The sequence below is a fragment of the Mustela nigripes genome, chromosome 4 (genome assembly GCF_022355385.1).
Source record: "Mustela nigripes isolate SB6536 chromosome 4, MUSNIG.SB6536, whole genome shotgun sequence".
Classification (NCBI taxonomy): domain Eukaryota; kingdom Metazoa; phylum Chordata; class Mammalia; order Carnivora; family Mustelidae; genus Mustela; species Mustela nigripes.
Genome location: NC_081560.1, coordinates 167,592,105 through 167,616,425, shown reverse-complemented (window position 1 = coordinate 167,616,425; position 24,321 = coordinate 167,592,105). Strand labels below are relative to the sequence as shown.

The window sequence follows — 24,321 nt, the reverse complement described above, 5'->3', positions numbered from 1 at the left end:
GATGACTTAGGAGGTTTTTAGCATAGACTACGATAAAACCCTTACAATCACAGAAGTATCCTGAGACAGGAAATGTGCTTCCACTTCCGCAGGAGGACCTTAAGGAAACCCCACAGTTTAGCCATGATGTCAAATCAGAGAAGGTGATCCAGTGAGACATGAGAGCCCTTGATAAAATTAAAGCTTATTTTATTCATATTAGGGAAGGAAAATATCAGACATTTCTTCCCTGCCAACTCTTGCCCCCATCAGAGCCCATAGTCACAGGCCTCGGGGCTGTTCTGCAAGTAGAGGTTGAGGAAACCTCGAAGAGCCTTGGGCTCCATGAGGAGGGCTGATACCGCAGGATCTTTCCTCATGGCTGCCATCCAGAGCTTAAGTTTTGGAGTGTGGTCTACACAACTGTGGGAAGGGAAAAGGTAGAAGGCATTACCAAGGCTCCTATTATCATTAGCACTCTGCAGTTTCTTTTTGTTTTCCTCTAATCTTTCAAATACTTCTTTAAAATGCACATAATCAGGATATTAGGTTTGGAAGGTATTGTAAAGGTCTTTGTTTTATGGACAAGGAATCTTAGAGAGTGAAGTGACTTGCTCAGTTAGCATGAGAATTTGTCCAGGCAGACTAGTAACTTTTTAAAGGGAGAACATGAAAGACAACCATGAATGTTACATATTTATTCTACAGCCAGACTGTGACTAAAAATAACCCTAAAGAACTCCAAGCTCTAAGAATTGATAGTAAGCCAATTTGGCTGCCAAATTCAGAACACGAGTTTGGAAGAGTGTGGGAATCCTGCTGGTAAATGGGAAGTAACACTGGTCAGACAATCCTGCATGATGTGTTATAAAAAATATACCTCCTTATGGATCTTTAACCAGAATGAAAGGAGTAAGTTACTTTTGAAAGATTTTACTACATGTTCTGGAACTCTCTGTCTACCCCTCCCCCACACACTCCAGGAGTGGAGAAGGGTGGTGAGTACCTGCCCTGGATAGTCCAAGACTCTCCTCCTGTCTGCCTGTTCCCATTCATACCAGTTATATAAAATATCCTAATTTTTGTTCAGAAAAAAGGTCAATATATCCTCTTCCAATTGGCATTATTCTTACTTATGCACAAAATATTCAAATATCTTACTCATTTAACTCCAGAATTTCCATTCGTTCAAACCAGGGCCAGATGAGGTAATCAATCATAGAAAGAGAATTGCCACCAAAGAAGGTTGTCTTCGTATTGGTAAGAACCTGAACGTTAAACAGCAGAAGAGTACTTGTTAATTGGTGCATTTAGTAAGACTCATCATCAGAAATGATGAAAGCAAGTTAAGTAGAGCAAGTGAGAGCAGCAGCTTTTACTCTGACGTATTCAAGCTGGCATTTTGTTTGAACTTTAGGATCTCCTGGTTTGGGATGAAGCCAACAACCAACAAAATAAACTGGAAAGTAGAGAAAAATAAAGCAAGCAACAGAATATGAGATCTTTGTGATACATATATCCAACAAAGGACTGGTATTCAGACTATAGAGAGAACGCCCAGGAATCAATAAGAAAAAAGGCAAACAACTCAATAGAAAATGGGGCAGACTTGATCTTCAGAAAAAAAAGGATATTCTAATGGCCAAAAACCAAGTGAAAAGGTATTCAACTACATTAATGCAGCTTAGAGCCAAAATGTCAACGACTACACATCCATCGTAATAACTAAAATGAACAAGACAAAAGTTAAGGGTGTGGAACCACTACTGGTCAGAGTCTAGGCTGGTGCAACTGTGTTTTAACAGTATGTACTAGAGCCAAGTGCAAGTTATTCTCTAACCCAGTAATTCTACTCTTTGGAAATGTGAACACATGTTCAACAAAAGATAGGTGGAAGAATGTCAATTGCAGCACAATTTGTAATAGCCCCAAAGTGGAAACATTTACTGTCCATCAGGAGTAAAATGGATGAACTGTGCTATAGTCATATGTTGAAAGGATAGGAAAGAACTGCATATAACAGAGATGAATCTCACAAAGCTGATACTGGATGAAAGAAGCCAGACCTAAAAGAGTGCATATTATAGAATGCCATATGTATAAAGTATAAAAACAGCCCAAACTAATGTTTCTTGATATGGGTGCTAGTTCCATGACTATGTTCACTTGGTAAAAATTCATCAAGCTGTACTCATGCTTTGGGTACTTCTCTGTATATAACACTTCAATAAAAAACTGACTCAAAATACACTGGAAATAACTGGGTTAACCATTAGACCAATGTCAAATAAAATTATTTGAAAACGAAACACAAAGAGTATGTTTCTGAAATTCAAGAATGTGCATTGGTGTTAATGGTTTTGCCAAAGTAGAGGAACTAATTAACACCTAACCAACTTAACTTTTTATAAAACTTTCATAGTTTTCCTCAGGGCCCATATAACATTCTGCATTGTAGACTGATGGCTTATATCTACTGGTGTATTTGTCTTTGGTCCACAACCAAGCTAATCATCCGAAGAGTATAGACCATATCTTATTTTCTACCTCTCACACTATTCAGGAGAGTGCCTTGCAATTATTAGGCACTCAGAATTGTACAACTAATCAATGTTAACTGGGTCTGTCCTTCAACTGTAATGTCTGGTTATTATATTATGTATAAATAAAATTAAGTAGGGCAGTTTCAGTCAGGATGAAATAATCCACTCAACAGGCTAAAACATGGAAATGGCACTACTCACTGTAAGGCATGAGTTCTTAATCTGGAGTCTATGAAGGCAGATGGGGAAAAAGTATATACTCCCCTCCTCCCCTACCAACCCCAAATTTAGCAGATATTTCCATTATGAAATAAACCACAGTAGAATTAATCTTATATATTTTAACTTAAGAATTTAAAAATGCTGAGAAGGGGTCCATAGGCTCTAGTAGGTTGCCAAACACAAAAGAAGTGTTAATCTTCAAAGAAACAGTATCCCACATGTATTCTCTGACCATAATGTAATTAAATTAGAAAACAGCAAAAAGTTTAGGAAACTTACAAGTACACTGATAAATAACAGCTAGGCAATGAGAAAATCACAATGGAAACAGCATAAAAAGCCAATTTAGAACAGAACAATGAACATCCTGCCTATTAAAACTTAATTGAGGGGTGCCTGGGTGGCCCAGTCTAAGTGTCTGCCTTCGGCTGTGGTCATCCTGGGATCGAGCCCAGGGTCCTGGGATCCCACTCCCCTTGTTTGTGTCCCCTCTCTCACTGTGTCTCTGTCAAATAAGTAAATAAAATCTTTAAAAAAAAATCTGTCTTTAAAAAAAAAGAAACAACCTTAATTGGGCATAACTAAGATATTATTTAGAAGTAATATATTGGTCATTAATGCATTATACAATCAAGAAAAACTGTAAGTAAGTGCATTAGCTACTGAACTCCTCAGCTAGTCAGTAAAAGAGCAGAAAAAGCCAAACCCTATCAAATGATTTCAGAGATTAGAAATGCAAGGAATATGGACACTGGGGACAATAAGTGATATGGTAAGTGCTGTGAAGTGTGTAGGCGGAAGATTCACAGACCTGTACCCCTGGGGTAAATAATACAATACATGTTAATAATGAATAAAAAAATTAAAAAAAAATACAGGGAAAGTAACCCAACTCATTTTATCAAATTAGACTATCCTTAATATAAAAAACAAAAACACTATGAAAACAAAATAATCCAACCTTATTAATAATATGCAAATTATTTAAATATTAACTAGTTCTCGAGTTTTTATCTCATTAATGCTAGCATGGTTCAACACTAGAAAAATCAACACCATATTCATCAGATTAAAGAGAAAAAAATTCCATGAACATCTCAATAGATGTGATACGGATAAAACATTCAACAAAATCACATTCATGATTTTTGTTAAAATCAGCAGACTACTGGGGCGCCTGGGTGGCTCAGTGGGTTAAGCCTCTACCTTCGACTCAGGTCGTGGTCAGGGTCCTGGGATCAGCCCCACATCGGGCTCTCCGCTCAGCGGGGAGCCTGCTTCCCTCCCTCTCTCTGCCTGCCTCTCTGCCTACTTGTGATCTCTACCTCTGGGTTTCAAATAAATAAATAATCTTTAAAAAAAAATCAGCAAACTAGTTAACTTTCTTAATGAAAAAAAATTCCAAAAAAATTCACAACAAGCTTAATACTGATAAAATATTAGGATGCATTCCCATACAAGGCAGGAACTATGTCTTCCTTCAGTAAAAACCCAACGCTGAGAGTGCATATTAATGTCTCAAAACCAAGAGAAAGACTTGATGATCTATAGGCCCAAAGGGTAGCTGTGCCCCAAAGGAGGTAAAAACTCATCCAGTCTTCTCCAAGTGTCTTTAGGAGTCATGGCAAACGCTGGTGGGAAATGTTTAATATGTACTATTAAGTAGAAAAAAGAACACAGCACGGTATGTATGCTCTGATTACAGTTATGTTAACTTTTCCCTTCCTCCCTTCCTCCCGTTTTGTTTTAATATACGGGTAAGACTAGACACAGGCATACAAAAATGAAAACAGGGGACAAACTGTGGAAATGTTAGTGCATTTTTTTTTTCCTTGTTATTTTACTGTTAGCGTGACAGAGTATTTTAAAAGCAAGCCATGACGGGACGCCTGGGTGGCCCAGTTGGTTGGGCAGCTGCCTTCGGCTCAGGTCATGATCCCAGCGTCCTGGGATCGAGTCCCACATCGGGCTCCTTGCTCAGCAGGGAGCCTGCTTCTCCCTCTGCCTCTGCTTGCCATTCTGTCTGCCTGTGCTCTCCCCCCCCCCCCCCCCCAAAAAAAAAAAAAAATCTTAAAAAAAAAAAAAAAAAAAAAAAGCAAGCCATGACAAAATATTTTTAGGTGTTTGGGTTTCTATCCTAAACACGACAGCTTACAGCAATCTGTCCTAACCTCAAATTCCTTATTTGGTGTTATTACTAATGGCCACAAACTGCTTTGGGGAAGAGGAGTATAAAGAACAGTGTAGAAAGAAGAGGAGGATGGGATACAGTGTATCATTTACTCTGACAGAACCTTGGAGAAGAGATTACCTCCTCTAGCTTGCTGATTTCTTTCCGCAATTCTTCTTTTTGGCCAGAGCAGTCTTCCTCATTCTGTTTTCTCAAAAGGCTTATTACCAAAGATGGGACCTACACAGAGAAAAATTTCATAGTTACCAGTGAGGCAAACTACACCGGCCCCCTCACAGAAAAGCATGATGGAGCCCTCAGAGTCCCAGATCATGGTGCTCAAGAAACCTGAAAGCTGCACCAATTCCTGTGTTCACAGAAGTCGGGTACTGATCTTAGAAACAGTTTGGGGGCATAAGGTGCTGTTTTGGTCAGAATTTGATAAGTTGCGATTAACAGAACCCACTTTGGTGAGTTTGAGCCAAATGTGTCTTAAAAAGACACTGAGCGACTCACAGAATTATTGAGGCTGACAAAATAGAGAGACAAAATTTATTTTTTGTATGGCTTTGATTAAGTCTCCAATTTTATGTGTATACACACACACACATCTATATATACACACACACATCTCCAAAGCTTCAGTACCTTTACTGTTAGTCTACGTGTCTCAGTGTCAGCTTCTCAGAAGATGACTGGGCTGGGGATGCAGGCGGGGGCATTTCTGGTTTGCTGAGCTATAGCCATGAGGGTGGGGTCATACAGTACCTAAAGGTACCTCTTCCCTGAATGTGAGCTGGGAAGTAATGGTGGGCATCTCCAGCTTTTAGCTTATTTTCTTTTGAAACACAACAATGAATCTCTCTCTCATTCTTTTTTATTTAAAGTACTCTCTACACCCAATGTGGGGCTTGAACTCACAACCCCAAGGTCCAGAGTCATATGCTCTACCGTTTGGGCTAGCCAGATGTCCCCATAATGAATCTTTGTTCCTATTTTTTTTTTAAAGATTTTATCTATTTATTTGACAGAGAGAAATCACAAGTAGATGAAGAGGCAGACAGAGAGAGAGAGAGAGGGAAGCAGGCTCCCCGCTGAGCAGAGAGCCCGATGCGGGACTCGATCCCAGGACCCTGAGATCATGACCTGAGCCGAAGGCAGCGGCCCAACCCACTGAGCCACCCAGGCGCCCCCCTATTTTTTTTTTTAATCCTCCAAAATCTTTCTTGTAATTGTCACATTCCCTCTCCATGCCTTCAACCATGGCATCTGTGCTATTCTTCCCTCTTGTCTGCTAAGCTAGATAACTCCCTCTTTCTTCCCCCACTGGTTTCCCTTTGTAATGTCTCCTTACACAACGTGCTCTCTCTGTAAGTTTCACCTTCTAGGTATTTCTTTAACCATTTAAAGAAGACAAGATATGCTGACACATATCTTGACAAATAACAGGCTACAGAGATAACCAGACACGCCATTCTGATTGTTCACTGTTGGGCATTTCTTTGTTAGTATCAATTGCTTGAATTATCTACAACCCTGACACTGATTAAGATACAAAGAGTTCTTCTACAGGAATGCCACTGACATTGTCAGCTAATAGCTAGGGCCAGCACAAAGTACATGCCTGCTGCTAGACACCTTGGCCAGAGAGCCAACACAGCATTTACCGTGAGTCAGACTTTGCTCTAGGTGTTTTACATAAACTGTTTTTTATCTACAAGAAGAGAGAAATTATTATACTCCTCTGTCTCCTCAGTGAAGCGGAGGCACAGAGGTAAATGAATAAAGGTAAATGAATAACTTCCTCAGAGTCACACCAGTAGGTTGTGGCAGGGCTGGTCACAGACCTGGACAGTGAGCCAGCGGTGATGGGAACACCGCCTCACCCAAAGGAGCTCAGAGTCTGGGTATAACACACAGGTAAGAAAGTGGGCACTCACTGACCAGGAGAAGTTAGCACCTGAGGGACCACAGAGCTGGGCACTGACCCCACCTGGACAAGCTTCTGGAAGGCAGCAGAAGCTAAGAAGATAAATGAAAAAGGACTTGGAGATAACCAGGCAAAGTGAGAAAGGGGAAGAGCCTTCCAGCAAGCGTTCAGGAAGAGGCAGTGAGTATGGGAAAACAAAACATTCAGTGTGGCAGGAACAGTGCCTGAAGAGTGAAGAGGGCTGACTTTGGAGAGCCAAGAAGCAGACACCAGATGGCGAAGGGCTTGCAGATAAGAACACAGCTGTGTTTTCCTTTCCCACCTCACTGAATCATAAATGACAGCACTGATTTAGCTTAAAAAACAAAGTTTTTTTCAAACAGGAGCTGAAATTTCTTATACACACACCTTAGAAAATAACTCAAACACCATCTTCTGGCGAGCTTTCTCATAGGGGTCATCTGGCAATAGCTTCTTTCCTGGATATACATCATCCAGGTACTCACAGGTGATGGCAGATTCGTAGATCAGTTGACCCTGACTGTTTTCCAGAACTGGCACCAGGCCAAAGGGATTCTTCTTGAAGAACCACTCAGGCTTACTTTTCAGGTTGATGTTGATGATTTCATGCCTAAAAGAGACACAGAAGACAATGAAGACCATGGAACTTTTTTTTATTATTATTTATTTTTTTATTTCTGAGCAAATCTTCACTGGCCCTACCATCTACCCAGCTGACCAGACCCCAAATTTAGGATTTGATTCAGTCTTGGTTCCTTTTCCCTTGCTCCCTCTTTCTCAAGTCCAATGGATCACAAGATCTGTCAGCTCGATCTCCAGATCAGAGCCTTTTCTCAGCCTTACGCCTGCCTCCTTGTCCAAAACACCAGCTTTAAGCGCGACCTCTACAATGGTCTCCCCTGCTTCCACTCTGCCCTCCCTACCTGTGTGTTGCACAACAGAAGTGAACTGGATCAGGCCATCCTCCTGCCTGCAACCCTGTGATTGCTCCTCATTGCAACGAGGATAGTACTTCAAGCCCTTTGTAGCATGTGATCTGGATCTTTCTTACCTGTCACACCTGTTCCCAGGATTTACCCTCTGGTCATTACAAGCTGGCCACACTGGCGTTTTTATACTCCTTGAATTTGCCAAACAGGTTCTCACCTTAAAGTATATACATTTTTTGTTCCTCTGATCTCTGCCGGTCTTCTCAGGTCAAATGCCACCTCCTCCAAGAGGCCCTTTCTGACTATGCTCTCTGAAGTTGCTTAGAGCCTCTACTAGATGATCACCTTGTTTTACTTTCTTCATTGACCTGATGATATGTATCTGAAATTACCCCGCTCATTTATTTACATGTTCATTATGTCACCTCTCTAGACTGTAAGCTCCATGAAAGCAGGGATTCTGTGTGCCTTGTTCATATTAATAAACATAAAAGAGCGAAATTTTAAAAACATATAAATGCAATGAAGACAATAAAAATGGTTTCAGGGTACTCAGTAAATATTTGTTGAATGAATGAATAAGTGGAAATGCCTCAAGATTGTGAATAAGATACTCTATTTTGGGCTTATTCTAATTGTAAATTATCTGAGGTAACCAACTGTATTCACTACCTAGTATATGAGAATTAACGGTACTAAATCATACTAATGGTACTAAATGGAATTAATGGAATTAATGGTACTAAATGTTGAGCATTTTGCTATGTGTTCAGGATCAATTTCATCCAAGTAAGATGCAAATCTTAGTGAAATGATGGATAATCTGAAGATATTTTTTTTTCCCCTTTAGAATGCATCGCACATTCTTTTAGGGAAAATTACTGTCTGCCAAATTCTCCCCCTAGAAAACTAAAGTTAGTTTATAAACCCTAAGCACATGGATGGGAAATTTCTTAGAAATGGGAGCTATGTTTTAAACTTCCGTGTCTGCTCAACAGATTCCAAAGATCATTCGAAGGGAGCCAATGCCAATGGATATTTGGTGTCAGGAACCAAGTGACTATTGCATATTCCCATGGATAACCAATACACCAAAAAAAAAAAAATTGGTTTTTAATTTCAAAGAGGCTTCGCAGAAGACTGAGTTTTTAGGCATGCACACTTTGACTCAACAACCCAACCTACAGAAATATGCACAGTACAGTTGACTCAGGGCTCTGCCAGGAGGGGTAAGGCCTGGACTCAGTACTAAATAAACTGCCAACAATTAGGGAAGGGGCTGTATAATCAGAGTAACAGCAAACAGGATCACATAAAACAGGCGTGAATGTAGAAGGTGGGGGTAAAGCCAAAGGGCAGCGGACCAGGAATCCGAGATCGACCAGAGTTAGAAGAGCCCCTGCTGGTCATTACCTGTGCTCTCCGCTCACCACCAACCTTACGAGAGCCTCAGCTTTCCAAATCCATAAAAATGGTTAGACTGATAGAAATGGGGTTTCCTTAACTGGTGTAATCTGTGACATTCCTCCCACCCCTCACCCCGGGAAGTGGGTTCAAAATTTGCTTTGTTTTCCCCCTCCCCCGACCCCGAACATCTGAGAATGGTTTATTTTGCAGGCAAGGAAGCCCCTGGGGCCCTACCCGGGAGAGTCCCACCCGGCCGCCCCCGCAGCAGCTGCCGGGTCCTTACCTGATTCCCTTAGCCTTCAGAACCAGGAGTGTCCTCTGGGCGTACGGGCAGAACCTCATGCTGTAGACGCGGATCAGACCCTCAGGGACGGGTCCCGGGGGCGCGCTTCCTGCGGGGGAGACGCTGAGGCGCTCACCGCCGGGAAAGTGGCGGGGACCCCCATCCTGCCGCCATCCCAGGACCAGGCCGCCGAGAGGTCGCGCGCGCTACGGGCCCGGCCCGATCCCCGTGGGTGGGGGACAACCCCCCCCCCCCCAACCCAGGTGGCTCCGGAGCAGCCACATCAGGACACACGACTGTGAGCCGCCGAGCTTCCACCCCGCCTCTCGCGCCCGGCCGGCCTCACCCTTCGCCAGGCTCCTGTCCGACCCCGACATCGCGGCGCAGCACGGACTGATCTCACTGTCCCCGTTTGCAGGCGATCCAGGAAGTGGGTCGCCCCTCCCTCCGTCGTTTCTCCCCGCCCTCCTCCTCTCCGAAGTGCCCGCGGCGGTCCGCGGTCATCTCGGCGGGGACTGTGTACCCCTGCCCCGCGTCGGCCCGGGCGCTTAAAGAAAAAAACCGGCGCGCGGCGACTCCGGTGGGCGGCCTTGCCCGCGGCGCCCAGGCTCCCTTTGCCGCTGTCTGCAAGGAGGGACGCGCCGCCCCTGGGGCCGAGGGCCTGCAGGGAAATCGCGGCTGAGACGCCCACCCCACGCGCCCACCTCTGGCCGGCAGCCCCGGTTTTGCCTCGCTGGCGCTGGAGCACCGCGGCTGGTGCTCGTGCCAGAGTGTACTGGGAGAGAGAGGCGCTCACGTCCGGAGGCGCAGGGGAAGCTCCAGAGGCTCAGGAGGAGCTCGGCACCCAGGCCATTCCCCCTCCCAGAAGGATGGTGTCTTCAGGCTGGCCTCCAGGCGGGTCCAACCCTCACCCACACCCAGACCCTGGATCCTCCCATGCCCCGCAGCCGCTGCTCTCACGTGGCATCCGCCTGGTGGCAGTTCTCCTTCCGCCCCCAAAGCGCCCCTGACTTCAGGACTTGGAACCCCGGGCCCAGAGCTCGCTCACACATCAGAACTTACTCTGCAAAGATACCTGCCCATGGCCCGGTGCCAGGTCGCCCAGCCATCTGCACGGCTTTTTCCTTTCCTTGGCAGTATTAGCTTAGTATGACTAGGGGGTGGGGGTTGGGGGGCATTGTTCCTTCTGTCACCAATAGGACACATCCTTTTAATTTTAACCCAAAGAAAACTGCACAAATGTGGCTATTACTAACAGAATGATAGTGCCACTTTCAAAAATCTGTTAGGTTTGGATTTTGAAGCCGAATGGGGACACAGGCTCAAGAGTCCCGCAAGCTCAGTGCATTTAGACTGTAGATCTATGGAAAGTGTTTGACTAGAGCCACTGCTGAAACAGTCCCTTAACCGAAGGGGGTAGAGAAAAAGGCTCCAGGGCACAAGGTACAGACACAGGAAAAGAATAGTCAGTGTTTTGCTCCTCTGCCTAGATTTGGAAAGCCAGTCAGTAACTCCTGTGCCATTGATTTGCTCAGGCCATTGGTGCCTGTTTTTATTTTGATTAGTTCTGTTATGGGAAAGGCGGAGAATGAGGTGATAAGCGCACCCATCTTTCAGCCTTCCTGCCTGGGTTTGATCCTGACTTTACCACTGTATTAATTTGTAAGGGTTAGTTTAACAAAGTATCACAAATCCGCAACAGAGATCTATGATCACAGTCTGGAGGCCAGAAGTCTGAGATCAAGACTGTGAGGGAGAATTTGTCTCATGCCTCTCCCCTTGCCTCTAGTGGTTACACTGGCAATCTCTGGCGTCCTAGGCTTGTAGAAGCATCACCCCATCTCCGCCTTCACCTTCACATGTCCTTCTCCCTCTGTGCACATCTGTGCCCAAATTTCCCCTCTTTATAAGGACATTAGTCATAGTGGATCAGGGGCCCACCCTACTCTAATATGACCTCATCTTAATTTAACTAATTGCAGCTGTAATGAACCTATTTCCAAGTAAACTCACATTCTGAGGTACTGGACGGTTGGAGTTTCAACATATGGATTTATGAATTAATAATTCAACATATGAACTTATTATGAAACCGTATGAATTATAATAACCCCTTATTAACTGTGTGAATGTGGACAATTTCTTTTTGTGTTTTAGTTCTCTCATCTGTAAAATGCAGTGGTAAAGACTTCTGGTCTCCCTGATAGAGTTTGAAGAAGTATTAAATTAGGGTGTCTGGGTGGCTCAGTGGGTTGAGCCTCTGCCTTCAGCTTGGGTCGTGATCTAGGGGTTCTGGGATCGAGCCCTGCATGGGGCTCTGTCCTTGGCCGGGAGCCTCCCCCCCTCTGTCTGCCTGCCTCTCTGCCTACTTGTGATCTCTCTGTCAAATAAATAAGTAAAATATTTTTTTAAAAAATTGTATTAAATTAGTAAATATACAGAAAGCACTTAGAACAGTTCTTGGCACAAAATAAATGTTAAATAAATGTTAATTATTACAGATACTAAATGAAAAAAAGCAAGGCCCATTTCTTGTTAAAACATGGGTCTTGCTTAAGTCTTTTTTAGAAGACTAACTTTTGGAAGTTCTTTCAGCACATTTATGATATCGTGCAAATTAACCCTGCAACTGTAAATCTCTGATTGGCCAACCTAAAAATTTGAAGTCGAGGCATTATTTGAACACTTTTACTTGTAATGGCCTGTCCCCTAATTAGTCTGACTAGTGTAACGTCTCATTGTAATAATTTCAAAGACCCAATTTGACAGTAAAGGCTAATTGCTCGAAGAAAGAAATTGAAAAGAAACTATATTATCCCAGGAAACTACTCTCCTGTAGTACTGCTGTGGATTATAGTGGATCATCTCCAGGCCCTTTGTGTTTGTGTACATAATGCGACCATCTAAATACTCACTGCTGTTAGCCATAGGTGAAAGGGCACAGTATGCCACATTTTTACAACTATAATTTTCAATAATTAGCCTGAGGGGGCTAACTTGAGCTGATCCTGTGGGATAAAGGTCAGGAGTTGGCGAGGTCCCAGTGATAAGAAACAGTTTCATTGGGCGGCTGGTGGCTCAGTCGATAAGCGGCTCAGGTCATGATCTCTGGCACCTGGGATCGATGCCCATATCGGCTCCCGGCTCGGCCGGAAGCTTGCTTCTCCCTCTACCCCTGCGTGTTCCCTCTCTCTCTCTGTCAAATAAATACATACAATCTTTAAAAAATGAAAATAAAACAACAACAAAAGAAATAGTTTTATTTTCTTTCTTATTTTAGAGAAAGAGACAGAGATCGATCTTGAGCCCGAGAGGTAGGGGAGAGTAGAGAGAGGGAGGGAGCGGGGAGCCAGATGAGGGACTTGATCGCAGGACCGCAAGATCACATTAGAGCCAAAGGCATAAACGACTGAGCCACCCAGGCACCCAAGAAACACTTTTCTACCTTCTAAGTACCACCTGTCTTTACTGACTATATACACCCACTTGATACAAAATTCTTTTGACTTTTTAGAAAGGTAAATTGGTTTTTTGTTTGTCTTTTGTTTGGTTTCAAGTTTTTATTTAAATTCTAAGTAATTAGCATATAGTGTAATATTGGTTTCAGGAATAGAATTAAGTGATTCATCACTTACATATAACATCCAGTGCTCATCACAACAAGTGCCCTACTTACTACCCCATCACCCATTTAGCCCATCCCCCACACTTCTCCCTCTGTGAACCCTCAGGGTGTTCACTATAGTGAAGAGTCTATTATGGTTTGCTTCCTTCTTTTCTTTTCCCCCTTCCCCTATGTTCATCTGTTTTGTTTCTTAAATTCCACATATAAGTGAAATCAAATGACTATTTTTCTTTTTCTACTTCACTTAGCATAATACACTCTAGCTCTATCCATATCATAGTGAATGGCAATATTTCATTCTTTTTGATGACTGAGTAATATTCTTTATCCATTCATCAGTCGATGGACATTTGGGGTCTTTCCATAATTTGGCTATTGTCCATAATGTTGCTATAAACATCAGGACTGTAATTTGAATAATTTTATACTTTTTAGTATATGATCAATTTAAATTAATAAGGTACTTTTATAGAGTGAGTTAGTGATATTGAAAGTCCCATGAAGTATTTCATTCTTGTTATTATTTTAATTAGTTATATTTAAATGTTCCTTAAAAATTAGGGGCCTTGTCTTCTTACAAAATTAACATTCTATAACAGTCCATAGTAGCCCTCATCAAAGAGATTCCATGGAAAAATACAGGCTGAGTGACTGTGTGAAAGATTTAGTAGGGCCCAGAATGAGGTCAAGTAAGAAGAAAAAAATTATTATAACCCTCACAAAAAGAAGCCATATAAGAATAAATGATCCTGGGGCTCCTGGGTAGCTCAGTGGGTTAAGCCTCTGCCTTTGCCTCAGGTTATGATCTCAGGGTCCTGAGATTGAGCCCCATATCAGGCTCTCTGCTCAGCAGTGAGCCTGCTTCCTCCTCCTCTCTCTGCCTGCCTCTCTGCCTACTTGTGATCTCTCTCTCTCTGTCAAATAAATAAATAAAATCTTAAAAAAAAAAAAAAGGAAAAAATGATCCATAAAGAAAGGAGCTTGAATGGCCACCAAAAAAAAAAAAAAAAAAAAAAAAAAAAAAAAAAAAAAAAAAAAGAAAGGAAGGAAGAAAAAAAAAAAGGAAGGGGGTAGTAAAAGTACACTGAGAATACAACGAAAAAATAATTTTTGGAGTATTCATATATTCATATAATGGCCAACCATCCAGCAATAAAAACTAATAAATTATAGCTGTAGCTACTAACATAAAAGCATCTCAAAAACACAAGATTAAGTCATATAAGCAAGTCACAAAATGATACATATGGCATGACTATATATATTAGCTTTAAAAACGTGCAAAATGAGGGGTGCCCAGGTGGCTCAGTCAGTTAAGTGTCCAGCTCTTGATCTCAGCTCAAGTATTGATCTCAGGGTTGTGAGTTCAAGCCCTGCATTGGGCTCCATGCTGGGTGTGGAACCTATTTAAAAAAAAAAAAAAAAAAGAGGGGTGCCTGGGTGGCTCAGTGGGTTAAAGCCTCAGCCTTTGGCTTAGGTCACGGTCCCAGGGTCCTGGGATCAGTCCCACATGCGGCTCTCTGCTCAGCGGAGAGCCTGCCTTCCCCTCTCTATCTGCCTGCCTCTCTGCCTACTTGTGATCTCTGTCTGTCAGATAAATAAATAAAATCTTAAAAAAGAACAAGCAGAATGAAACCATGCAGGTTATGGCACATGCATTTATGGTAGAATGGAAAAACAAGGAGCAATAAATAGAATTCAGAAGAGTGAATACCTCTGGGCCAAGGAAGAGAAAGAAAAAGAGAAGGCACATGGCATGGTGAGGTACTTCTAGGGTATTGGTTATCTTCCATATCTTACACTGGAGGGTGGCTTCTGGACAATGAAATTGAGGTAGGAAAGGGTGAGACTCTCGAGAAGGAATGAGATGGAGATTGTCTTCATTTGAAACCTTTCCATATAATCTGAGTTATTACTATATGCTATATCTCAAAATTTTTTTTTTTAATTTAAGACACTGATTTTGAGAAGAACAGGTGAAAAACAAAGACAAAAAAACAACCTAACTACCATTGAAAGGGGTGGTAGGGAAGAAAAATTTGCCACCCCAAAATGTGTTTCTTTGGCATGCAGATTTTAGGCTGATTTTTAAGAAACAGAAGGCTCAGAAAGAGCCTCTGACTTTTCCCCTAACTACCTAAAAGAATTAGAATAAAGCACTTGTTCAAGGAAGGAATTATCACCATAAATGACAATACAATATAAACTAGGTGTGGTAGACACTTAGGAAAGTCTGTTTGTTAAAATTCCCTTCTATGTCATACTGTTCCTATATGGTCCAACAAACATTTGTTGGCCAAGCATTTGCTCTTTTTCATCTTTCTGTAACTAGTCCTCCTCCCATTTGAAGCCCTAGATCCCTTCCCTTCTCCTCAGTTCAGGATGACATAGACATCATTTTGCCTGACTATCTTTGGAATCTCTTATGTTTATGTAGATTCCCCAAACATATGTAATTAAATTAGATTTTATCTTATTAATCTTTCCCACGTCAATATAATTCTTAGGCCAACCAAAAGAATCTTAAAGGGTAGACAAAAATTTTTCCTCCCCAACAGCATGATGTAGGGCTATATATATAGTGATGCAGAAACATGTTCAAGGTATATTGCTAAAAGAAAATGTTGTAAAACAGCATATAGGAGATAATTTCATCTGGTGAATGTACACTGCCTTCCAGTTGTCTACTAAATGTTCTACATGAAAAAATTTTAATTCCCACCATGTAAAGAACTACATAAAAATTAAATTGAATAAGAAATACTATTAATATTAGAATCCCGTGGATGAGGAAACTCAGAGACAGGAATTAAGTGACTTTCCCATGGCAACATACTTCTGAATGGTGGAGCTGGTTTTTCAATTTTGAACTGACATTAGAGTCTGATCTCTTAACTACTGCCATAGTTAATCAATTCTACGCTGTACATTTCTCCACTTTGGAACACTTCTGAAAATTGGGCTATATCTTTTATTTTATTTAAAAAAATTTTTTTTAAGATTGTATTTATTTACTTGAGAGAGAATGAGTGAGAGAGAGCATGAGAGAGGAGAAGGTCAGAGGGAGAAGCAGACTCCCCAAGGAGCTGGGAGCCCCATGCAAGACTCGATCCTAGAAGTCCGGGATTATGACCTGAGCCAAAGGCAGTTGCTCAACCAACTGAGCCACCCAGGCACCCCAATCGGGCTATATCTTAAAATCACTATAGGCTGGGTGTGTCCTGACATGGATCTTACTGTTTGTGCTTGGGCTTGCAGGATGGATGTCATTGGCTTGAAAGAGAATCCCAGAGACAACAAGAGAGTGCCTTTGTTCCATTATTAAATGAAATGCTCTTGTTAGCACAGAGGACAATGCAGGGGGTGGGGGGTGGCAAGTGAGGTAGGGGTAAATGAAAATCTATGACTCTGACTTGAGAAATTATTCAAAAAAGCTGGATTGTAAAAGTGAACAAGTCTTTTGAAGACCGTAGGTCACATTACTTATATTTTCTTTTTTTTTTTTTTTAAGATTTTATTTATTTATTTGACAGAGAGAGATCACAAGTAGATGGAGAGGCAGGCAGAGAGAGAGAGAGAAAGGGAAGCAGGCTCCCCGCTGAGCAGAGAGCCCGATGTGGGGCTCCACCCCAGGACCCTGAGACCATGACCCAAGCCGAAGGCAGAGGCCCAACCCACTGAGCCACCCAGGCGCCCCTATATTTTCTTTTTATATTTCCACAACACTCATATAGGATAAAAATATATTTCTAAATAACTTTCAGTTCCTTTATTTATTTATTTTTAAAGATGTAGTTAGAGAGAGAGAGGGTTCACGCATGTGTGCACGCTAAAGTGGGGGAGGGGCAGAGGGAGAGAAGGAGAGAGAGAAGCAGACTCCTTGCTGAGCATGGAGCTGGATGTGGGGCTCCATCCCATAACACTGAGATCATGACCTGAGCCAAAATCAGGAGTTGGATATTTAACTGACTGAGCCAACCCAGAGGTCCCAGTAAGTTTCAGTTCTTTTATGATAAAAAGTCTAAGTTTTAGGGCGCCTGGGTGGCTCAGTGGGTTGAGCCTCTGCCTTCGGCTCGGGTCATGATCTCAGGGTCCTGGGATCAGGTCCCGCATTGGGCTCTCTGCTCAGCGGGAAGCCTGCTTCCTTCTCTTTCTCTCTCTGCCTGCCTCTCTGCCTACTTGTGATCTCTGTCTGTCAAATAAATAAATAAAATCTTTAAAAAAAAGAAAGGAAAAGAAAGTTTCAGCTTTTCTAGTTACCGTATACTCAGTAAGAAGTAAGAATAAGAATATGAATTCTTAGGCCAGGGGCTCTTTTCCCTAAATCACATAGCCTCTGAGAGTATAATCTGAACTCAGATGTGTATTTTCACCACCTCATCCTACTTTCTTATCGTGGACTCAAGATTTGTCATAGAATACAATGAAGCATCTGATCCTGGACATGTCCTGCCAGGTTTCTACCAGTGTAAACACATGGCTGCAGAATTTTTATTTTTAGGAAAACACTGTTTCCTTGCTTCTAATTTAAGGGAGCAGGAATATGAAAGACCCCATGGGCAAAGAAAACAAAAGGGAAGTCAGATGAAAGGATATAAAATGGAATGTGTTGATGGATTTTAGTGCTTTTAAGCTTCCTTTTGTAAGAAGGTTCAATGGAGACTTTAATGTGGATGAACCTTGAAGGTTTTTAAGAGGACATCCAAATTCAAATTTTGAATATGTAATGATAGTGCACCATAGTCTTCAAAAACTTGGAACTTTAATGCTCTCCTAAAGCCCTATTTTAAGTGATATATATAACACAATACGAATTGATTCATTTTTATCTATTTATTAATGGCCCTTGGATTTCTTTAAATGAAGTCCATGCTAGAAGCCATAGATAACCTGTGCTCTGCAAAATTGCGGGGGAATCAAAGGCCCCAGGTGACCTCAGAAGCCTTGGCCCACCCATCTCAACGTTTTCCGCAACCTGGTAACTTCAGCCAGGATAAATTCCTGACTTTTTGTTACACTGTAATTTTTTAAAATCATATTTCTTATAAATTCTACTGTTTTCCTTTTTCATCAATTCCTATAAAGTTTTTCTCCCACATTATTTTATCTTTCACTACATAGTTTTTCAAACATGTGACATAGTACTATCCACACACACTGCAAGGAGTGCCCCTGTCAGGGACCCCAAGCTTTAGAGGGTCCACGCCTCTGTGGTGCAAGATACAGTGCTCAACATTCCCCCAGAACCATGGCGACCCTGACAATCTACTGGGGTGACGAACCCTCTCCGTCCCCCAGATCTCCCCACCGTTGCCCTGGGTCCTGGAAACCAGAGTACGTACTGTGTTTGACCACCACGTTTTGTGTAACGTACTTCTGTTAACATCAGAGTGGAAACTATTTGGGGGGTGTAAGGAAGAGCGGAGTGGCAGAAATGCTTGGATAAGAGAAAAGACAAATTAACAAACTTGTCTAGTTCTTCCTTTCTGAGAGTATGAGTGCATCGCTGCTCTCATAACTAAATACCCTTTCCCAGTTGAATCAAGTAACTATTTTCTTACTTCTCTTTGGGCTCCAGTTTGTGGCTCCAGGGATTCTCATGAATTAGTGTGACTTTAGCAATAGTAACACAGCAGACTGAGGACTGTTTTACAATAGAATCAAAATCTTATTATGCCTATGTTCACTTATGTACATAGGTCCCGATGAAACATGTTGGAGTCTGACACCATTTTTTTACCTTGACTAGATGGATAGTGAACATTAGAATGAGTTTTTGATATAAAATACTTTAAAAGATTTAATTAAAATAAAAAATGAAATAACAATTTTGGCATTATTTAAGGATTCTGATTTGATCTTTTAATTTTCGTTCTTGGAACTTGCCTTGGAATTCAGGGAAGGTCTGATGTGATAATCTCCCCTCTTCTTTTTTTATACTAACTGTATACCCAGTGTATTATATACTTGGGTGTTGGTTACGAATCCCTTCCATGTTTCAACCAAGAGTATTTATTTTAGTATCAGTATCAAGGAGACAACTTGGGACAAGAAATGTAATCATAAAGTATGTTCTACATACACTATAAAAATATTTGAAATGTAAAAGTAAAGCCCAAAAATGTTAGATTAAATGCACAAAATAATAACATTCACTCATTTTTACTAATTGTCCCAGAATTTCCAAAAAAAATTTCCATATGACTTTAGTCCCATATTCTTTATTCTAAAACTTTTCAGAATTATGAAGGAGTCTCTATTTTTCCTCTTCTTCCAGAAAAAAAATGTTCTACTCAAATTAAATGCCCATTTGATTTAACATTTCAAGTCTGCACATCTCTGGAAAGAAGGGCTCTTTAAGACAATTAAAAATACCTGGGTTCAGGGGCACCTGGGTTGCTCAGTGGTTTAAAGCCTCTGCCTTTGGCTCAGGTCATGATCCCAGGGTCCTGGAATAGCGCCCCTGCATTGTCATCTGCTCAGCAGGGAGCCTGCTCCCCGCGCTCTCTCTCTGCCTGCCTCTCCCACTACTTGTGATCTCTGTCTGTCAAATAAATAAATAAAATCTTAAAAAAATAATAAACAAACAAACAAAAAAAACCCTGGATTCAAATCCATCTGAGATTGTGATACCCTGTACAAAATTCCCAACCTGTCTGAGATTCAGTTTCCCTCTTTATGCAGTAGAGATAAAATACATGTTTCATAAATGTGTAGCAGACACAGAGTAGCAGCATAACAGCTGTTATTACAGCTGAGCCAAGAAGAAATCTGTGCAGAACTAAACATGCCAACTTGAGTTACATACTTCAATTCTCTGAGTTCCGGTTTTCTCTGTACCATGGTTGTTGGGAGAATCCAGATTTTGTTAAGTTCTCAACAGATAGTAGGAGCTCAATAAATTGTGGTTTATCCTCATCCACTACTACAAAATGGGCCAACTACCAAAGAATAAGAAGGCATTGCCTATTGTAAATGGTTACTCCTTTACCTTAAAAATACTCATTTTTACATTTTTTTTTTTTTACTCAGAGACACAATGCTCACTTCTTGGTTTTTCATCTTATAAACATTGCTACCTTTCATGAAAAGCAAATAATTAGCTAATAGACTAGAGATCATTTATTCATCTAAATGAAATGCTTTCTAGTATGCCGCATCATCTTTTTTCATGTTTAAATTGTCCTAGAAAATCTAGTTAATGGGTGAAGAACTTTGTGAAAATTCATCTTTCAGATATCATGGAGTTTGGCTGGGACCCAAGAGAAGCCAGGAGTGAAGTAATCTCTCAGTGGGACATAAACATGTTGTTGTTGTTGTTCTGTGGCTGGTTGTGGGCAGGTTTTGTCTTTAGGATTCAATGAACTTGAATTGATCACTGCTTTTGGGGGGTTATTGAGATGAGTTCTCCTACAAAGGTACAAAACCTAATGATGAGTATTAGGCTTATGCTTCACAGGACTGGTCTAATGGTGGTAGAGTGGGGATTTGCAAGGAGAGAGAGAGTTGAGAGGGGTGGATTTTTAGGGGGGTTGGGTACTTCCCAAAAAATGGTGGAGCATACTGGTTATCACATTAGGATGCTTAGGGCAGCCCTTTTGGGTCACTGATTAGAGAAAGAACTTGTTTTTAGAGAAAGCTTTTGTTTTTACTATCTGTAAATGTTTCAGAGTGAGCCCTGGAACGATTTTCCTAAATCATCCCTATCAGCCCATCCTCTGTTATAATCTATATTTCCTCCCTCCAGACTAAGAAAGGCCACTCATCTTCCTGTAACTGGCATGGTGCAGAGTCCAGGCCATCTCCTTCTGAATATCAACAACAGATACCCCAGAAACCCAGCTGGAGACCTTTTCATCTAAACCCCAGTCAGGGTTTCATGAAGTGAGATAGCCATAAGATGGCTTTTTTTCAGTTTGGTTCTATTCAGTTCCTCTTTTGCTCTAGCACGGGGCAAGTTCAGGTTTCCAGGATCGTGGCTGATGCCAGCGTGGTCAGTATCTCTTTTCCAGAATATACATTTCCTACCTACCTTATGTCCTCTACCTACCACTAACCCTGGGAGTAGTGGCAGGACTTGGCCCATCACATTCTTCTCTGCTGTTGGCTTTAAGATGCTCAGGTTGTGGCTAAAGGTATGTTTGGAGGGAGGGCTTGGTTAAAACACAAATAAGCCAAATGGTAAGGGAGTAGCAACAGAAACTGCCCAGAGTTTGAGAAGCACCAGAGGAGAAATCTTGCCTTTCCTTCATGCCACTTCTCTCTGTCGGAAATGTGGGATTTGGTCAGACAGTTCTGTGTAGTTCTTTAACACTAAGCACTGAGTGTGTTGGGCACTTACATTTCAGAAAAAAAGAAACCTTTAGAGCAGAAACACTTGTCCCCATGCCTTCTTTGCCCTGTTGCAGTGAAGGGCACCACTATTTCTTACTGCGATCATCAGAAATCCAAAACCATCCTTGATTCTTCCTTCTCTTTTACCCCTCTTTATCAACTGACCACCATATCCTATAGATTTTCACTTCTTAAAATAGTTTTTAAGACATTACCTGGTCAGTGGTTTTCAACTAACAGTGATTTTGCCCCTAGTGGATGTTTCACAATGTCCATGGACATTTTTGATTGTCCCAGCTGGCAGGGACACCAGCCCTCCAATCCAGATCCAAATGCCAATAGCAGTAAGCTTAAAAACCCTCCTTTGCTTCCCTTGTTAGGACCATGAAATGGGCTCCTAACAGATCTTCCTATTTCTATTTTCTCTGCCCTCCTACCCAGTTGGTAATCTTCCTCCAGCCAGAATCTTTTAAACACATAAATTTGACCATGTCATTTTCCTGCTTATTTAGTGTGTTTGCATTGGCTCTTAGGAGAAAAACAGGAACTTGGCCTTTATCTGACCTGTGGCTCCTTCTCTAGCTGGCTCTTCAATATTTTCTTTTCATCTCCCTCTGTTCCAGTCACACTACCCTTCCTGGTCCATCCAATCTGTTGTCCTGGCTTCACACCTTTACGAAAATTCTCCTCTGCACATCCTATTCCCCTGACCCTTACCAGCCCCAGCAATCGCTCTTCATCTTTCTGCTCTCAGTGAAAATGACACATGCACACAGAAATCACCTCTGACTGCCCATCCAATTAGGTAAAGACTGATATAGGAAAGATATTGGGATTCGGAGCTGACGGCCAAGAAAAATTTTTTTGAGACATCTTTGGTGCAAAAGGTGGTTTTACTAAGGCACACCGATTGGACCTGTGGGCAAAAAGAGCTTCACTGTGGTCATGAGCAGTGGCCAGTTGTATATTTTCAAGTGGGGAGGGGGTTAGGGATAGCAAAAGTCTCTAAAAAATTTGCAAGCAAGGTTTCCAAGACCTTGAGGGGGCTAGCTATTGTTAGAAAAAGGTCATTTATTATTGTCCAATAAAACCTTAGTCATGAGACCCTTCAAGTGTATATCACTGAGTTATATGTTTGGGAGGTGATCGCCAACACATATCTTGGAGGGTAGAGATATAAGAAGTTTCCAAAGGAATTTTCATATATTAAAGCAGACTTACAGGATCCAGAGGTCAGGCTAAGGTTGCATTTTGCCCTTAGCAAAGTACTAACATTGAGGCAGCTGAGTTTCTAGAAGAATGTCACTCTGCCTGTTTCCAGGACTTGTCAATGGGCTGTAAGTAATAAAGAAATTTAATTTTTCTATTGCCTTTGTTTCCCACGTCAGGGACCTCAACATAAACATTTACTCACAGTACCATACCCCTCTTCTTCCTAGTTCAGTCTATAATTCTGTGTTGGTGTAGTGAAGTGGACGTCAATCCTCCCCTTCCTGGATTCCCAACGGTCTCTAAGTTCCAAGAAGGAAGAGATTTTATCTGTTTGGCTCATTATGTTGTCTCAAGTGACTAGTTCAATGCATGGGAGATATTCAGTAAATATTTGTGAATGAAAAGAAGGAGAAAAAGTGGCCAGACAGGAAAGAGAGACCAAGAAGAGAAGGGGAGGGCAGGAAAGAGGAGAGGAATGGAAGGGGGAGGAGGACAGAAGGGAGGGAGAGAAGAGAGGGTACATGAGGGAAAGGAAGAAACCAGGACTAGATGCGGGCCTTTCGGTCAGGTTGCTTCCTGAAGCTGTCTGCCTCCTTGAAGTCGCGGAGGACCGATTGGAATGTAATACAGTAATTAAAGGCTCGGGGCTCTAGATTTAGATAACACCCGGCTTTAAGTCCCCTCAACTTCGCAGCCTGGGGCACGTTCCCTCTCTCCACTCCACTTTGCTTATCTGCAGATGGGACTGATGGGTGATTTGAAGATTAAATGAAATAATGCCTGCGTGTCGCTTGGAACAACGTCTGGCGTGGTCAGCACACAATATTAATCTCTGCTATTGATATTATTAATATTGTAATTATTTGGCCGAGACTAGGCTTCAGGGGCGCCTACGCCGAGGGGCCCGCCCCTCGCTTCGCTCGCCGCTCTTCCATTGGCTGAGACGCGGCAGCGCTTCCACCAATCCGCTAGGCTCGAGACGAAGCAGGGCTACGGGACAGAGCCAATGGGAGCAGGGGTTCCAGTCTCCCGGATACCGTGGTAACGGCGGACGCTTTGCGGGCGCCGCGACTGGACCTCCAAGTAACGGCTTCAGAGCGGAGCAGGGCTCGGACATTTCCTACCCAGGACCCGGCTGAGAGAAACACGGCTCATGTCGCAAGGCCGGGAGCGAGAGGAGAACGTCTGCACCACCGTCGGCGCGTCCCTGTCTGTGAGGTGCGGCCGTCCGCCGCCGGGCGACTGACTGGGGTCTCCCGGAAACTTGCTTCTGACCGAATCCCCTCACTACCCTCTTCTTCCTCCTGTTCTTTAGACCTGCTCTCCCCGAAGCTTGGACCTCCTCTTTACCCCCCTCCCCGCCTCCCCCCCCCCCCCTCCCCCCCCCCCCCCCCCCCCCCCCCCCCCCCCCCGCCGAGTTCTTCCTGCAGACTGCCTGGGTGACCTCTTGTCTGCATCCCCCGTCCCCCTATTCAGGGACCACATCCGGCTGTGTGCTCACACCTCCTCCCCCTTTTCTGCGACCTTCCCCCTCTCTCCCTAACCCCTAGTTGTCCTCCTCTCCTCGTTCCTGCCTTCTCTTTCTGGCTCCGTACTCCATTTCCCCCCGACCTTTCATACATAACCTTCCCCCCCACCCCACCCCCCCGCACACACACACACACAC

General features: G+C 42.6%; 2 protein-coding genes across 2 annotated transcripts in view; one reads left to right on the top strand and one right to left on the bottom strand.

The window, feature by feature from the left end:
* Window positions 1–172: 172 nt before the first annotated feature.
* On the bottom strand, window positions 173–9,992 carry GSTO1 (glutathione S-transferase omega 1). Its single transcript, XM_059398515.1, has 6 exons — window positions 9,831–9,992; window positions 9,485–9,593; window positions 7,253–7,475; window positions 5,056–5,154; window positions 1,141–1,247; window positions 173–402 (listed from the first exon to the last, which is right to left on the bottom strand). Exons 1-6 carry the CDS (start codon window positions 9,859–9,861, stop codon window positions 249–251), a joined length of 723 nt encoding a protein of 240 aa, XP_059254498.1. The 5' UTR covers window positions 9,862–9,992; the 3' UTR covers window positions 173–248.
* Window positions 9,993–23,715: 13,723 nt separating this feature from the next.
* The window catches only part of CFAP43 (cilia and flagella associated protein 43), a 104,002-nt gene continuing 103,396 nt past the window's right edge, over window positions 23,716–24,321 (top strand). The window contains exon 1 of the mRNA XM_059398512.1: window positions 23,716–23,873. Coding sequence (XP_059254495.1) covers window positions 23,809–23,873 — 65 coding nt within the window. The 5' untranslated portion in view covers window positions 23,716–23,808. The remainder of the gene's footprint in view (window positions 23,874–24,321) is intronic.

What these genes read in the sequence shown, in the direction of transcription:
- GSTO1 (XM_059398515.1), bottom strand. Translation starts at nt 9,861, where the DNA reads ATGTCGGGGTCGGACAGGAGCCTGGCGAAGG. An exon ending in GGACAGGAGCCTGGCGAAGG is followed by an intron (nt 9,594 to 9,830) that starts GTGAGGCCGGCC and finishes TCTCCCCCGCAG; the next exon opens with GAAGCGCGCCCCCGGGACCC. An exon ending in CTGAAGGCTAAGGGAATCAG is followed by an intron (nt 7,476 to 9,484) that starts GTAAGGACCCGG and finishes TGTCTCTTTTAG; the next exon opens with GCATGAAATCATCAACATCA.